At 41.0% G+C, this 17,877-nt stretch overlaps 1 protein-coding gene across 2 annotated transcripts in view; it reads right to left on the bottom strand.

Annotated features, from left to right (window-relative positions):
• DHRSX (dehydrogenase/reductase X-linked) overlaps nt 1–17,877 on the bottom strand; it is a 162,997-nt gene that overhangs the window by 50,143 nt on the left and 94,977 nt on the right. For both annotated transcript variants that reach the window (XM_039567780.1, XM_039567817.1), the window contains one exon: nt 9,864–9,965. In XM_039567780.1, coding sequence (XP_039423714.1) covers nt 9,864–9,965 — 102 coding nt within the window. The remainder of the gene's footprint in view (nt 1–9,863; nt 9,966–17,877) is intronic.

Raw genomic sequence — 17,877 nt, 5'->3', positions numbered from 1 at the left:
TTAAAGTCAGTCCTCTCAAACTCACTACAAAAGAAAGGTTTAAAATCTCTTTTTCACATGCAGCACAAAATGTCTGCCTTCCCAGCCAGGCTCACAGAAGAGGGTTTGGAGGCAGATCCCCCTCACACAAGTTCTTTTATCCCCAGACAGCCAAAGGCTGGGCAGATAACGCAATAGGTCAGCCCCAAACACTTACACATAACACCTTCACAGCAGGAGGTGAACCTTTATGATCACATTCACCCAGTTCTTGCTATTTACAAGGAAGAGATACATACTGTACCAAAAAATGTTCCCAAGGGGAAAAATTAAGAGATAGTTACTTCCAGTAAAAGCACAAAGCCCTTCCTCCACAGAGGCTTTGCAGTGTCCTAGCTGCTGCCCTTAGCAGCATTTCCCATCCCATGAGTGCAGCCACACGAGGCAACCCACCCCACCTCACGGAATGTCAAAACCGCTCTCTCCTGCGCACCCATGCAACAAAACATCTCTGGGTGTATCTACACATAAAATAGCATGGCCCACTTCTCTCCTGAACAGAAGGACCCTACAGCAGCTTCCCCTGGCTAGGCTGCCTCTACCAGGTTGCCTGTTCCACGTTGTTCAATTGGGCTGTGCAATCCCAGAATACCCCTGCCCTGCAGGTCTCTCCTGGCCAGTGAGCAACGAGAACATGCAATGCCTTATTGGAAGAATTGCCCCCAGAAGTGCTTAGTGGAGGCACAACTGTGCCCACATGACTACTTCTTACAGGTACTGCTTCTTATTTTCTTGTCTGGGCTGCAGAGCAGTGAATTTACAGCACTGCTGGAAAAGCTGTGACATAGCTGCTTTCTAAGCCAGATCCCTAACCCAGAGTCCAGTGATACAAGTATGCCACATGCCTATTGGTATCCCAGGAAAGTGTTCTGAGTCTTGACAGGACCACACACAGAAGCCAGATTAACAGTGTATGAAAACTGAAAAGGTAAAACCCCAGCATTTTAGAAGAAAAACACAAAAATACAGATGAAACTCAGTACAGCTTCCCAATGCTTATTCCCCTTCCCAGAGGGTGCTTAGACTCTTGCATTTCCTAATGTCTTTTGGAGCTCTTTATACGTGTATATGCCATTTTCCAAAGCCAAATGGGAGGAAAATGAAGCAAAGCAAGAACTTTTACCCCATAACAATGACACTTGGATGACACACAGACACCACACCAATGCATTTGACCCTTGGGGAGATGCAAAGACGCCTGTTAGTCTGTCTGGCATTAGTGCTGGAAGAATGTCCTGCACATGGACCTTCCCTGGAAGGTACTGCCCACCACGAAAACAGGTTTGATAAAGGGTAGGGACCCAGCCTGGGGTTGTGCTGGATTAGGTCTCTCCTGCCTCATCCCAGAACAACTTCTCCACAAGAGTCTGCCTGAGCCTCTGCTCCAGCACTGAATGAGTTCCCATGAGCTCTCACCTCCTGCTCCCTTCTCCCAAGATGCTCTACACTACCCATGGCCTTTTCTGATTACCTTTCGTCACAGCTTCCCCAACTCCCTGTGTCGGGCAAAATGCAGGGCCATGATGAACCAACCACAGTGTTCTGCTTCCCAGCCTCCCCTCCTCCCTTACCTCCACAATCCAGTGATCCCATGCTGATCTTATCAAGGAACTGCATGTGTTCAGGAAGGAGGGGAGAGGTACAGCCCCCCACACATATCAGCTTCATCTGCCTCTCTGCTTCCCTGCAAATGGTAAATTCCTTCTCCCTAATTTTCTTACCCAGCCATTGCAGCTCCTTTGTGTCTCAATCCCACATCACTCTGCACCCTGCAGGCATGAGCCTGTCACACACCTGGCTCACCTTCCCCTCGCTGCTGAAACTGGTTTCCTGCTGGAGCCATGATCTGTGGCTCTGAGGCTCCTACCAGGTTCTCCATCCCCCCTTCAGTATCAACCATCTGTGACTAAGTTACAAGTTTCTTTGTACAAAGTTACATAGAAGTGGGCGATCAAGCAGAAGGGAGGTTCCAACCCCTTCTCCACCAGGGGGAAAATTCGCATCTCGGTTTAACATCAGTAAACTTGCAAGTAAGGGATCAATCAAGAACGCCCTCACTGCAGGAAAAGAGTCAACCAGGTAGTGACCAACAGAGACTCCAGTCCTCAAGGTTAAGGACTCGATCCTTGTGAATCATATGGTGTCTCAGCCTTTCCAGCCTCTGACTGAGACATCTCCTACAGTTCAGACATACCTAATGACTCTCTTTGTCCTCACTACCCACCCCAGCTCTACCCCAGTACTTGCTCTTTTATTAATTTTCTGATATTTAATATTCTGATATGCCACATTCACAGTTTCATTCTTTATAAAAGTCTTTTAATCAGCAAGTTCAAATGTTTTGCCATCGAAGTGTCTGTCATCCTGATGGTTCCCAACTAACTGCCCTGTTCCTCCCACCCATCAACTCTTCACAGTCTATTTTTCATGGGACAGAAACTTGTCACAGAGACCATGGAAGACTGAGGCCACCAGTCTGGACAGTGGAGAGACTGGAGGAGCCTGAAGTGAGAGCCAGTGCCCATCTCCACCAAGCTCAGAGGCAGCCAGGAAGAGCTGATGGGATGCTGGAGCCCAGCGCCAGTGCTGGTGCATTCGCCTGCACGCAGCAGCTCTCACCACGACTCAGGGTTGTGATTCCAGCAGAAAGCCCTGCTCAGCCTCGACTTGGGACATGCTTGGTATAGGCAAAACCTTCAGTGAGGAACACATGAAGGATGGCTTACAAAGTGCAGGGCTTAGCAGGCTTCTGACTTGACCCATCATGGGAATATTCCGTATGTGACAAAAGGTGCAGCTGCTGCTGACACAAATGCAACATCTTGTCTGCATTCAATTCCAAAATGTGTGATAACACCACAGCCCTTGGGAAAAACCTTGCCATAATTTTTGACATTAAAAAAACTCCTAAGATGTAAGTCTAATTGTTGCTGGAAACAGATAAACTCTTTTATCTGACATTACAAAATAAAATTTTAAAAAAAGTTAGCCTAAGGCAAATACTTGGCATGGAAACTCTTAGCCCAAACACTAAAAGTTTGGCTAAGTAGTAAGGAACTGAAAACTGAGTAATGTCTACTGCTACTGCTCCCAGACCCACCTATACTGTTCACAAGGGAGAAGTGCACTGTATTAGCTGTGCCAAAGAAGATAAAGCAATGTGTCTTTCCAGCAAAGGCAAGTTCTTAGTTTCTCAGTAGGTTAAAAAAAAAAAGGAAAAAATGCAAACAATCCACATTCAAGGACTATGAGAACAACAACCAAATCTTGGTAGGTTCAGAACATAACTGAACCAGCTGTAATACCTCCTTAAGAACAGAGTCACTTTCTGAATCAATGTCACGCTGCTACACGTGAACGCAGCACAAGCTAGTTCCTTGGAAAATGTGTCACTTAAAAAAAGAGCATACATTCCACAACCAAGGTTTTGATTTTACACTAAAATAAATGAGAGCATTCCTAATTAGATCTGGTTCAAAAACCCCCTTTGTTTCCTAAAAATATACTCAGTAACTGTTTGGTTATTTGAGTTGGCACAATGGTGAGTTATCCCACTCACAATCAGAAAATAGGAAAGTCAGTCACAGCATTCTAATTCAATAGGATATTCTCTTAGAAGTAAAATATTTCGGTTTGCAATTTGTATAAAAAATATTTTTACCTAAAAGCTATGAAAGGATTAAGTAAAACTAAAACATGGTTCACTTCTGCCTTTCAGAAAAGCCAATGGCAAATGTTCCACACACTTAAGTAGAACCAGCTGTGTTTCCTAATCCACCAAATAGCTGAATTTTGTAACTGTCTTCCTCTGATAAAATGTCCATATTCAAGACATAAAAGCAAATAGGTCAAGAAGCTGCAGCATGTGGAGCCTGAGATATTTCCCCTTTCACAAACTGTTTGATATCACAGACAGAGAAAAAGCTTTGGAAATAATCAGAAAGACAAAGATAACATCAGACAAAAATCAGGATTTTCATGAATGAAATCCTTACTCTTTGAAAGCCAGAAGTAGTCTAAGGTTACCCCTCTACCTTACTAGTTCTTCCAATAAAAAATAAACCTTTTCTAGAAAATCTGACATCTTCACATAAGATACATATAATTCGGGCAGACAACAGTGCTATCCAAGTATAATAAAATCTCTAGCTGACAACTGCTGCTAAAATCCATACCCCAGATAAATGCTGGCATTGCACAACCCTCAGTTGCTCTGATGGAGCCAGGCTGGATACTGTCAGCAGTGTCACGGTGCTCTGACACATGTGCCCAGACAAGTTACTTGCAATACCCAAGGCACCTAATACCTTGTGAAGAGCAATGTGTGATCAGCCAGCCTCCCCACAGTCAGCTCTCTTAAAAGATGAACTCTTCTGAAAAATCTGAGAAGATGGCACCTGTCATGCACTGAACTTGATAAAAAAATATGGCTCTGAGAGTTTCTTCTTATGTTAATACTGCATATTAAAGTCTTTATGAGCCTTCTAGTTTTTCCCATCACACATGGAAGATCCATTGTAAGCCAATCTCACCACCACCTCAAACTACCTTTTCCAGCTCAAACCATGTCTCAAAGGCCCAGCTCTTCCATCATATCTGGTACTTATCATCCATTACATACATAGGTAAAGGCTATTTGCTCTTCTGCTCATCCTCTTCTCTCTTTGTCCCTATCCCTCTATACCTTTTCCATCACAGATTTGCTTGGGTATTGCTCTAATTTGTCTTCGAAGAAGGATAAAGATGAAACGTGATGTTGTAAGCAAGACACTGGAAGAACTTTAATGAGATATCATATCCTGGGTTCACCACAGCTTTCCTGTGCGGCTGGAATGTCGATGAAACCCAAGTTTCACTGGAGTCAACAGCAATCCTCCTCACTAACTTTCCCTCAAGGCCTTCTCCAGTGAATTTCCACACCTCTGAGGTTTCTTTCCCTTTCAACAGAACAGCCAGCGTAATCTGCAGCTGCTACAGACAAGGGAGCTGGCTCTTACCTCACCCAGTGGGACAGGATCTTTTCATAGGTCCAATTCTGATAATTTCAAACAATTTAACTATTAGTAAATTCAACTTATAAATATGACCTGTGAGTAAGTAAGCATCTATAAAATTGTTTGCATTTGATACATGCCCTTGTTCCCGGCCCCCAAATTTCACACTTCTTCTGAAGATCTGATCCTGCAAGTACTCAGAAGCAAGAGTAATTTAATATATGATCAACCATGACAGCATCCATGGGACTCTTCAAGGGATTCCTGGCAAAGGATTATGGCTCACCTGCATGTGGCTGGGTTGTGTGTAGGTAACACAAGGAAATATATATATTTCACACACTCAGCTAGTGATACAGCTTTTAATGTGCTCTAGGAACTGAAGAGGTAAGATCATACAGATTTATTAATTCTATCAGGAGACTGATAATTTCTCAGATAATCCACAAAGTACGAAATATGATCATCTGAATTAGCTAGCAGTTCAGAAATATTGATTTTAAATTGGCTTAGATAGGCTTCAACCTGAAATATATTAACTGTAATCTGTCTGCAACAGGCTAATAATAGCCTGAAATCTCTAAATTGGTATTTGATTGTTAATGAGTTAGTGCATGTTTGGCTTCCAGAGGTATTCTGCTATCACTAAATATCTTGTGATTTTGGTGTTGGGTCTCTTGGATTTGAGATCATTGAGTACTGTAAACAACATACAAGCAAGAACAGTAACTACAAGGTGCTGAGCAACAGTTCTAGCACACAGAGAAAATGACTGCCTTCAAGGTTAGAAAAAACATCTCTGGCATGAAACAGGGACTACTGGTCATGGAATTTTACAAAGTGTTTTTGTATCTGTCCCTTTTTCAACCACAAGAAGACAGCAGACTCTCTAATGTGTTTTAACAGCAATGCCATTTTTAGGAATGTATTAAATAATTAACACTAGTGTACATGCTGTAATTTGCTAAATGCTTTTCATCTGTACAAAGACACAGTTCTTTCCAAAACAAAACTAAAAATTAGCACCCAATTGCTAATTAGCAGACTACAAGACACATTCTCCTGACCTTCTGTCAGATTAAGCTTTCTGCACTGCTTATGCTGCATCCCTCTTTCTGTGGCACACAGTTCAACCATTTAGCTTACTTCTTGTTTTCTACAGAAAATGAGTTTGTTTTCTATGTCATAGCATTTTTCTCTTTTTAGCACTAGCACATTATATTTTAAAAAAGTTTATATAATACTCTATTTGCATTTTTAATATGTTTTGTTTATTTTAAAAACAAAGAGCTGAGCTTGCACATTACTGATGCAGAAAGCATAGTAATGGAAAAACAGGCTCTTATTTGTCAGCTGAAGTAATGCGTGCATTCAACCAAATTTTTCCTTTTAAATTAGAAATTAGAAAGTGAAATATACATGCTAAAATAAACTATAACAAAAAGAGGAGGTGACTAGTGCACTAATCTCCATTTAGTTGGATACCTAAACCTTCACTAGATTATTGTGGGATCTGGATGTTTAGCTCTAGGAGAATACTTTGAAACTCAGGATTTTAGTATTAATTTAATTTCCAACTAAATCCTTGAGTTAGGTGAGGGACAGAGGGAAAGTGATGGAGAGACAATTAAAAAAAAAAAATCACCAGTGACCTGAAAAACTGCTGAATTTCATAGCAAACTTAGATCAGACATGTAGTATTGATTATTTATTTAGTACAGTAATTCACACAAAACCCTGTCTTTAATAACATTTCAATGTTAATTTCATAGATTGCATTATTGTAAAATGTTGGAACTTTCATCAATTCCTCTTCAAATATTTGGCTTTTTTACAGGTTTGCACAAGCCTTCAACAAATATCATACACCTTCATATACATACAGGATATGTAGTCATGGAGATAATATGTGGAAAGTTCAGTAACATGTACCATGATTATATCAATCAATTTAAAAGATTTAAATTTAAAGCAATTAAATAATACTAATATGTAGTGCAAAAATTTCAGTGTAACAGTTCTTGCACTTTTACACTAAATGTAAGAGAAGAGTACAGTCCTGATAATAAAATGCTTGGTCCTATTAAGACAGAGAGAAAAATTTTTACTAGCTTGCTGATAGTCTGATTCAGAAGTCACGGGACACACCAAAGTTTCATTTTCAAAACCTAATGGAGACTCTCCATCACCCCATAGATTTTTGTCAGACTCTTAAAAGCATATGATTGCCTACAAATGCACTGTATGTGTAGCTGTCTGGCCCACAAGCTCTTATTCACATGTTAAAAAATAAAAATAATGTTTCATATCAAGAATGCTAGAGCTTTGGGAACTGTAAGAAATAAAAAAGTACCAGGTGACACTAAGAAACCTACTATTCTAAAGGCATACACTGAGACACAAGAAAATCAATGCCATTAGGTGATGTCCTGCAAGGTATCAAAAAGTCATGAAAAATGCCTTTCTCCTGACAACAGAGTTTTCTGACCAAAGACACTCTCACTGACAGTGTGCCCAACAACCAGTTCCCATCTGACATTTCAATATTGCAAGCATTTTCCTTTTCCAGACATCCAAGCTTGTGTCCCGGAAATCCTGTGGGAAAGGCAGTAGAACTGGCAACTGTGATGAGGCTTTGGAGAGAGTAGTGCTTCCAGCTCTGCCATCCGTGATGGACTGAATCATCCTCCTTGGTGCACTGAGTTACAGTAAAAAAAATGAGAAGAAAGGAGGAAGGAGGAAGGGAAAGGGAAAAGGAGAAGCCAACCAGATAGCCCAAAGGTCAGCACTTGTCTTGATTGTGCTCAACACTGTTGGTTTTTGCATCAGGCCATTTCTCCTCTATAAGGTATGTTCATTTTCCTCTTATGTAGCAAGGAAACATTTGGGCTTTCATTATGAAACTAGTAACAAAACTAAATGCTACAGATTATTTACCAAAGCAAATAAAAAGGACTATAAAAATAAAAGGTGCAAGAAAGAGCATTCAAAAGTGGAGTCATTGCCAGACAATGGCCAGAAACTAACCTAGTTTTATGGGATTCTTCACCTATGCTTTGGATGTGATTCTGTTAAAGATAAGGCAAAAAACAGATTTGGACCATTCATTTAATTGTAGATTCTAAAAGGATTTTCTGAAACAACAGATTTCTCTTGCCAATTGTATTTGATAAAAAAGCATAAGTGAAATCACATGCCTTTCTTGCAAGTCACAAATAAATAGACTGAATCAGGCAAATTTTAGTCTCAAGCTCCTTTCTTAAAATAAGTTTTGGGCTTACACTCTTTTGTCTCGTAACTTATTAGGAACATTAGGAGACCTATTTCATACAACTTTGTTTCTTGGATAAGTAGACATATTTAATTTTCATCCATTCCAATTCCGCAAAGGCTAGGGCAGAAAAAATATCTTTTATTCCAGAGGGCTTCCCAGTTGCTTCAGCCTCATCATTTTCCCCCCAATTGGCCTCCAAGCCCCTGCTGACAATGCTGGCTCTGCTCATGCTGAAAACTAGTGCAGGGCAGGGGATGCCTGATGGGTTCATAGAATTAAAAATCCTTTTTTCCACAAAATGTTGTTTTTTCAAATAGTGTCATTCCCATATGTGTAACAGTTTTTACTCTGCATGTTTAAAAGTAAATCTGGAAAGACTTTGTAACTAGGCTTAAATATCCACTACCTCTAATTATTGCACAATTAAAATAATAATAGTAGGACTTTTTGACTAATCAAAGAAAAATGAACACTTAATTGAACATTTCACAAATGTTTCATATCAATCAGCAAATAAAAAACCCTTGAATTTTTATTGCAGTATTTACTTGTGTTGCTGAGAGCTCTTTAAGGCATCAATGAATATAACAAACCCATTTATTTATAGCATGTTTGCTCTCACTAGGATTGAAGTGTGCACAGGAAAACAGAAGATGTTCTCTGGGATGTCTTAATAAAAACATATGTAAATAGTTGGGGAAACAAGAACAGCAGCATATAACAGCAGGAAACTTGTACAAGAAGCCTAAATTGTTGCTGGTGGGTTTTTCCCTTAGTTAAATAGACAGGTGAAAATTCCCCTTTAGGACAGTGCAAACAGAGCATGAGTGGCTTCTGGAGGAAAATTATTGTACACGTGGCTTCCAAAAACACTGTGTCTACAATACAAAATTAGATAGCAAGTATGTGAATAACAAAAGCTAAAATCCCTAAGAATAATGAGATTCATTTAATAATTGTACTAATGCAAGATAAATATTGTCCTTTTAACTTGTGCTCTGACCACTGAGGATGCAGTTTTATGAACAACTTTCCAGTAGCACGTGAATGTATGCAGTGACTTCTCTGAGGTTGCTGAACGATTTCCCAGATTGTATTTCAGGTGGTTTAAACCCCCAGCCCAGCTCATCAGTCAACCACAGTAAACAAGTGTTTATACAGGGAAAATTATAAGGGGAGAGAAAGTAAATAAAGGTGAAAAGACAGGTTTTCTACTGGTATGAAGTACAGCTTCTCTTTCCTTTCTTATTTTTCTTAGAGATTATCCAGTTGTATAATTGCATTATTTTTGGTGCTGGAGAGCTAAAAAATCACAGCAAAGGAACCAGACTTGCGATAACATCATGAGCAGGTGTGCATTGAAGTGTTCAGACTGCTCTCCTGACAATCTCTCAAAAAAAGGCAATTTAACTCTAGAAAGACATCCCAGTTAATGCAGACCTATGGTAACCTGCTGTATGGTTCAGATAATCTATTTGAAATGTGAAGTGATAGACGAGAGCTCCATTTGTCACATCTTCCCCTGCAGATATGTGAAGAAAAAAACCAGAACTCACCATTATTCACCAGGACATGGAGTGGACAATTCTTTGCTCTAAACTGCTGCACAAATTGCCGTATAGACTTCATGGAAGCCAAATCACAGTATAAAAACTCCACTGGGAGAGAAGAGGAGATGAAAACAAACAGAGTTAAGTCAGTTACAATGACATAAAAACACACAGACATCAACAAGGACTCCTGTGATAATGTCACCAGTAAAGAAAGGTTTATAAAAAGAAACTAGGCTTTTCAAAATCATGGGTGAAGCTGGTCTCAGAAGGTTCTTTTTTTCTCCTTCCTCCCTTCATTTCTATTTTTAAACTATTGATTCTTCACAGAGCAAATATGGGGAAAGTTGCTGCCAGGAGTTGAGGAAGGGCATCAAATGAAGCAAATACTCACCAGCCCTACTGTTCTTACTACCGCTACCATTTAGGACGAGGGGCTACAGTGCTTCAGCACTGAGATGATCAGGACATGGCAGCTGGAAATCAAATGGGTAGAGGAGAAGGCACATCAGACACTGCAAACACATATTTGTGTTTCTGACACAAATATGCTGACCTTTGTTTTTTCCCAGATTATTTGCTTAGTATCTGCTGTTGGAATAGTTTATAAAAGAGAGCTTTATTGCCAGTAGGAGAGATGAGCAGCAGCACACCCATGCAGCAACTCCACTGATCACTGATCAGCAGCACAAGTAATGCTGTGGCTCCCATGGGTATCCAGGGACATTTGGTGTCCAGGTCACCTGGGAGCAACAACCAGCCACAAAAATGCCATTTAAATGTGGGTAAGAGTCATGCTGACCCTTGGCTTTGGCAATGCCAGTGTGATTTGAGAGACACATACCTCACACAGATATTGTGGGCGGCATCCTGCCTACACTGCTGGTGTTGGTCAAAGGGCAGGGTGGCAGGGGTGGGGGGTTGGCAATCTGACTGCACCGACAATATTGCTCAAGTGGCAGGGTGTCAGTGTCTCAAAACATATTTGAACCAGTCTTTATTTCCAAGAAAACACATATCTAACAAGCATCCTTTTGTCCAAAGCATTAGTCAGCCATCGACCTTCACTAGAACACTACAGAATTAATTAGTTAAAATAAAAAATATTACTTAAATCCGCCAGTAATGTTAAACCCATCAGGTCTGAAAATTCCCCCGCTGCAGTTGTTCAGCTTTCAACCCCTGGCTCTCACAGCACTGCCTCATCGGTTGCCTTGCTTTGCAAGAAGCCATGACCAGAGTTATAAAGTGAAAACAAGCAGTGCCCCCTGCCAACGGCAGTAGCTATACACACACAAACAATCCAAATTCTTTAGAAGCTCTGCAAAGGGCAAAAAGAAAGAAAATAATTACCTTGCCCAACTCTTTTACCATTTGAAAAAGTATATATTGCATGCCAGGCTTTTGGTTTGTTTCAGCACTAGCCATGTTTTAAGGAAGAAAATATGAGCCTCTACCACAGATAGTTATCTCTTCTGGTTTCCTACTTGTCACTGTGGGAACCCAAGTCAGCTAGCTGTTGTCAGCTCCACCCTACCAAGACACTAAGGCTCTGAGACAGATTTGCTTCCATAAAGTGAATTTTCCAAGGAAGAGGAAAAGGCGTTTCAAATTGAGAAAGTCAAACAATACTGAGCAACCTTCAGTGACTAGGTCCATCAGAGAGGAAGGCAAAGGCTGTACAAAGCAACTCCCCTTGCTCACTGTGTCCTTGCAGGGTGAGCCCTTACTGTCCTGTTTGGTTTCAATGAGCTCCTAGATTTCCCAAGCTGTGGCAACCTCTGCACAGATGCTCAGTCTCCAGGATGGTTTTGGCCACCACATCAAAGGACTGGGGTTTCAGAGGCTCATGGTGTCTTCCCCCCTGCCCACCGCCCTCCCTCCTCCTGGCCCCGGGCCTGCTGCCCTGTGCTCCACAGGAAGGAACAGCCACCCCTTTCCTTGCATATGGGTTCCCCTACCTCTTCTTATGAAAGAATCAGCCTTTGAAAGAAAGGGAAATTAAAGATACACAGTTCTTCAGAAAATGCTAAAAAATGCCTTTCTGATAGGAGGATTAAACTATTAGATAAATAGGCTCCAGTCCAGGCTGTATTAAGAAACCTTTCCTCTTACTCTCCTCCCTGGTCCATCAGGGATGTTCACCAAACTGTTTCATCCTGTCCCTACCAAGGCTCCGAGCTATAATGCCCCCTTAGAGCATGTCAGTACAATAAGAGACTAGGAAGGCCTGCAGGCACAACAGAAAGATAAATAAAAAAAAGACGTTCACATCTGTTATTTAATTCCTTTCCAGGAGAACTCTTTCTCCTGTTGCCTTAGTATGAGGCTTTAATAATCCTTATATATTTGAAACCTAGACAGTAATAGTCTCCTGAATTTGTCTTAGTGAAAGTATATAAATTATTCAGTGGCCTTTTCCATTAAAAAAAACCCAAACAACAATGCTTAGATTCCATTTATAAGATAGTGTAAATACATTTTTTCAAAGTGTCTCTAAAGTAATACCATTTCAACAACACTGCCTGTGAATAGAAATAGACAATTTCTTGAGCTCTCTGCAGGCCTTTAGGAGGTCAGCAATTTTGTTTAATTTCACTGAAGCCGTACGCCTGGAGATGGTGAGGAAATGTAAAAGTTATTAACTCCTGTCAATGAACAGAGTTGCTCAGGCCATTCCTCCTGTTGCCTGGCCGCTGTATAAAACCACGTGAATGACACTGTAATTGCTCAGACACCCAAAACCTGGTCATAATAACTTACTAATAATTAGTGCAACGATGAGTGAAGTGAAGGCCTAGGTGAAGCTTTATGCTGACTCAGCTCTTGCTCTACTTCTTCAGGCAGCATCAAGGAAAGAGATTAGGGAAAGCATGATCAGCTTCTTAGGAGGCAGTCACACTGCCAATGGAGGAGTTCAATACAATACAATACAATACTTTCAATACAGAAATATTCACCTTGGTACAGAAGGCATTAGACCTTCATTAACTGGGGTATTTTTTGGCATAGTGCAGGCTCCAATCACTTCTTCACCTATATGGAATCTGACATTACTGACTCGATTGCCACTACATATGCAAGAAAAGCAGACCCTTGAGGACATTCACTAAGCTAAATTTTAATCTCTTCCCTTATCTGACCTTGCATTGCCAACAAGAGTGGTGGTTAGATAACCTGTGAGCCAGTAAGGTGCTTTTTAGCCTGACCAATGCAGTCTCATCCTGCCTGATAATTAACTTTTTGCTGCAGCTGTCTGATCTCCCCTCCCTTAATTTTGCAGTTCTGCACAACAAATGCTGTCCTCCATTATGACTGTAGAGTGCCCAGACTAATGGCACACTAGGCCAAGGCTATCATTACTAAACTTATTTACTTGCTTACTTGGGAAGCATGTCATCATATTCAGTGTTTGTAAAGCACTTGCCATCAAAAGATCAGAACACGCTTTGGAAAGGAGAACAAACAAATAAATCAACCCCCAAACTTTTCTTTGTGCTCACGGGGCAGAAACACTAATGGCCAGAGTCCTTGTTGGTGCTCGTTTATGCGTGGAAACTCTGCCAGGGAGGTGGATTCACTGGCACAGCCCCATGCTGACCGTGGTGCCGTTCCCCTCAAGCAACTGTGCCAAAATGTGGCTCCAAGTCGTGTGCTGACACAGAGGCAGGGCCTTGAGCAGAACCTGAGTTTCTTCTTTGTCCCATGGTGATTTTTTTATCCTTATGTACTGAGGAACTACAAATTTAGAAGCTAAGAAAAGTGGTAAGTTTCTAGAATATTTTGAAGCATGCACAAATATACTAAGCAGGACAATTTTTTAGATGCCTTAATTAATAAAGACCAGTGTTTAATAATGTGAGGAAAAGACCAAACTGGATTGTGAACTAGTTATGTAACTTGAAATACTTGACAGAAACATGAATGGCAATGTTTTTCCACACAGGATAGTTATGAGCAAAAATATGTGCATTAACAGCAAGAAAACTGAAACTTGCCAAAATTCTTATCTTTTACCACAACAGTGGCCTTTCTGCTTTAGAGTTTAATAATCTAATAAGTTTTCAAAACTACCTAGTTATTTTCATTTTCTGTATGCTATTAAGTTCAAAAATGGAGAGTAGGAGCTATAAGCTATATACAGAGTATCTGCAGCTAATGCTACTGAAATATTAAAATTTCTAACTCTACCCCATTTTATCTCTCCTTTTGCTGTACTACTTGCTTTCAGGCACTTTTTTAGTGAAAGACATGCCTGTATTTCTTTCTTCTACTTGATGTATCCCATGTTCTTATCTAAATAATTTTTCCAGTGAAAGAGAGGACATCCATAATTGTCAGACACTGGCTAAAATTTTCACTCTTAAAAATATTTTTCTATTCTTTTATTGTAATTTGATGATTCAGTTGTCAGAGAGTTATTAGCTAATGCAATACAGGAGCACAATTTCCCAAAAGACAGCCAGAGTTACTTATGCTATTAACCACACAGGAATAGATATGTATATGATGGTGCTGCAATTGCTGTTTTCCCTAACTGCTTTCTTTCAAACATGTATCTGCCTGGTGCAGCACCTTTTCAGCCACAGGGAAGTCAGCACAATGTTTTCTAGCTGCACCTCACAAGGCCCATGCAGACCCCACAAAGCCATGATGGCTGACCACGTGTGACACCGCTGAGCACATGTACTGTGCAGTGCTTGTTCCTGCATTTTACACCCTCTGCTCACTTGGTCATGGTAACTAAAGTTAGAGGACCTGAATGACTGGCACCTGGTAGCTCCTGGAGAGCTTCCTGATGCCCTGAGCCCACAAAATCCAGGAGGTGGCCCAGCGTTAGGACAGCCTCACACAGCCCCTGAGTGCTCACACTCCCCTGAGCTTCCCATTCAGAGTCAACTTCCACATTTCTGTCCGCTGGCTTCTTCACACTATTAGCACACCTTTCTTCGCATCCAGAGCTCCCCTCCTTTGCTTTCCACACCAGCACAGTTGACTGTGACTGCACATTTCCTCTGTGTCTGTATCACAGTGCATAAAAAGCATGAAATTGGAATTTCAGTCTTGTATGAAAGGAAAATTCAGAAGCAAAAAGAATGGACAGATACTGCAGTGAACGATCAGGGATTGTAGCTTTTGAGATGTTTACTGATTATCTGAACACAGTAAAATGCAATGTTTTGGTTTCCTCAAAGACTATACCACTTAGGCTTGGTTTAGATCAGATTAAGATGAGATAAGGCCACCTACCAACTACCACTTTTCATGCATTCAGCTCTAACTCATCATGTTGAAATTATTATGGACAGCTACAGCTCTACTTCAGCAGAAATCATAAGTCAAAGTCGACTTGGTTTTAGTATTTATGCCACGGCAGTTTTCCATCATGCTTTCAACGCCTTTGTGTTAAAACCGCATGCAGGGCATCCATTCTAAGGAAAGCTTCAAGTCTGCCCAGAACTGCAGGGAGCTGAGGACTACAGAAAGGATTGCTTTGCCTATTCCTACTTGCCACCCATCTAACCAGTGTCTGAAGATAGCAGAGGAAGAGTTACTTCTTCAGCAAGGAACAAGGAATGCTTCCTAGACAAGATAATAAAAAATGGTGTTCAGTACCCAGGTATTCATGTTCAAAAAAGTATCTCACAGGTACATTACATTCTGGTTTCCATATCTCCCTGTGGAGATATGGAAACCAGCAAGAAGACTACACTACACAACAGCAAGAAGAAATGCTGTCCTGCTCATAAACAACTGAGCATGATTCTGAGAATCTGGACAGTGCCATGGAGATGTTTATCAGAAAGGACCCTTGACGAGTTAAAAACCTGCCATCTGCTAGATGCTGCACTGCAGAGCTCAGGAAGCTCTGTTAGCAAGGTGGCAGGTGAAAATGAAGGGGAGCAAACCTCAGGAAAGAAACAGCATGATCTGGGAGGAGAAGAAGACATAAAGCAGTACTGACTGGAGTCTACTTGCCTTTTTTCATCACTCTGTCCTTGCTGTGAGCGGAAAATGCAAAAGCAGTTCTACACTGCTAACACAAACTTGTGGTTTATCATTCTGCCAGCTGGGTATGTGCAGCAGCACACAGGTCCCCATCTGCAAAACATAACTCCTGCTAACAGAATTTTTCTACATTGTCTGGAACTCCCACAAACGCTGTTGTGAAAGTTGTGCTCAGACATGCATGATGACAGAACACTGTGTGCTATTCAGGACCATAAAATGCTTACTTTAAAAGGACTTCTCGGTAAACAAAAGCAAACAAAATCCTTCAGGTAAATAAGGTGTGTACCAACCAACTGCATATTGAGCACAATGAGAGCCAACACAAATGCAGGAAGCACAGCGTCTCCTATTTACGCTGTGCTCCTGCCTTCATGCACTTGATGACCTCTCTGGCCTCTACACCACGAGCACTCTACAATCTCCTCCATTCTGCATTAGCAGCCAAGGTTCACAGGGATAAAATATTAAATTGATTAACGCACAGACTATCCTAGTATGTGCAATTGTACCCATGACACTGGTTGACCCTTAATTCTAGTTGTGGCTATGGTGACAATTTGCAGAATTTTGGTTCCTAATCCTTCAAATTATTATAAACATGTGACCTTGGACCGTGCCTGTGACCTGCTGGACATTTTATAAGTTCTCCCCCGTATTATTCTCTGTCTTTTATTAGCCTGAATAATTTTATGGCCCTTTTTCAGACCACTGATCTTTCACAGACTATTAACAAAAATAATAAAGCATGGGTAACTCTAGCAGAGATTTACTGTTCAAGCTGATGCTTGTGATATATCACTGAAGAAGAAGACAAATGGAAGGCACCCATCTGCCAAAGTGTGTGACTGCAGTGGCACAGATCAAAATAGTGAGCATATTTAAAGATATACCATTTGAGTATTTTTATATTAAAAGATACACTCACAATTTAAGGCAGCCTAGTTTGTCTACAGCCTTTCAGCAGGCAGGCAAGAGCACCTAAATTCAGCTGCTTCTTCTCTGAGTCATCCGTTTTAGCACCTCTAACTTTAAAGGCAGTATAAAGATATGAACTTCCTGTGCCTAATGTCAGCCTTTGTAAACAGCCTCTGTTTCATCCTCCAGCCAGTTCAGGGAAACAAGAGCTCTGCATCAGTGTTATAACATAAAGAGAAATCACATTAGGCAAATATTAGAAATTCATGCTTTTTTTTTTCTGTCATGAAAGTTTGAACTTTTTCTGCTCAAAGTGGCACCATTTCTTAACCATATAGCTAGACCCATTGTACTAAGAGAAACGAGGAAGAATGTCTTCAGCTGGGAGCTGTTTTCTTTCTCTGAGGTGGAAGAGTAAAATAAAAAAAAGGAATTGCTTTTCAGAAACTGAACAGTCTGCCTCAGCTACTTTCAGCTTACACAAGAGAAGTGTGTGGCCTAGTACAGTGATCCTTTAGCTTGTTACATTCAAGAGACATCCCGGTAGCTCTTGTGTACTCATTAATCAAAATGGACAAAGTTTAAGGAAAAGAACAGTGTTCCAGTTCCATCAGTAGCAGCAGCTCCCATTACTGCTAAAATGTCAGCTCATCACAGGAGAGATCCCTGAACAGCTTCACAAAGTACATTGCCAGAGTACTGGGACCTAACAGCAGCACCAAAAGGAGGGAGTCCATCTAAAGCAACACAAATGCCCATGTGTGACTCTGCTGATTGCAACACCCGGCAGGATGTAATTTAAATATGTTGCCATTTTAGCACAGTTCATAAAGACATGGCATGCTCTGGGTTTTCCAAACATGCAAGCAGTGCTTTGCCATATATTATCTGACATTTTCTGTTCATTCAGTGGGGCCAGAGCTTGAAAAGAATAAGCTGCCATCAACTTGTCAGAAGAGTAACCATGGGAGGTGATGGCAGCAGGACAAGACCAGTGGGATCCACAGCCAGCTCTCAGGGTGAGAAAGGTTATCTCAGCTTCCTGTGGGTAAAATTTCCTCCAGATTGTTCACTGGGGAGGCTGAGCTTTTTT

The sequence above is a fragment of the Corvus cornix genome, chromosome 1 (assembly GCF_000738735.6).
Source record: "Corvus cornix cornix isolate S_Up_H32 chromosome 1, ASM73873v5, whole genome shotgun sequence".
Classification (NCBI taxonomy): Eukaryota; Metazoa; Chordata; class Aves; order Passeriformes; family Corvidae; genus Corvus; species Corvus cornix.
The sequence above is the reverse complement of the archived record's forward strand: the minus strand, read 5'-3'. Positions and strand labels throughout refer to the sequence as shown.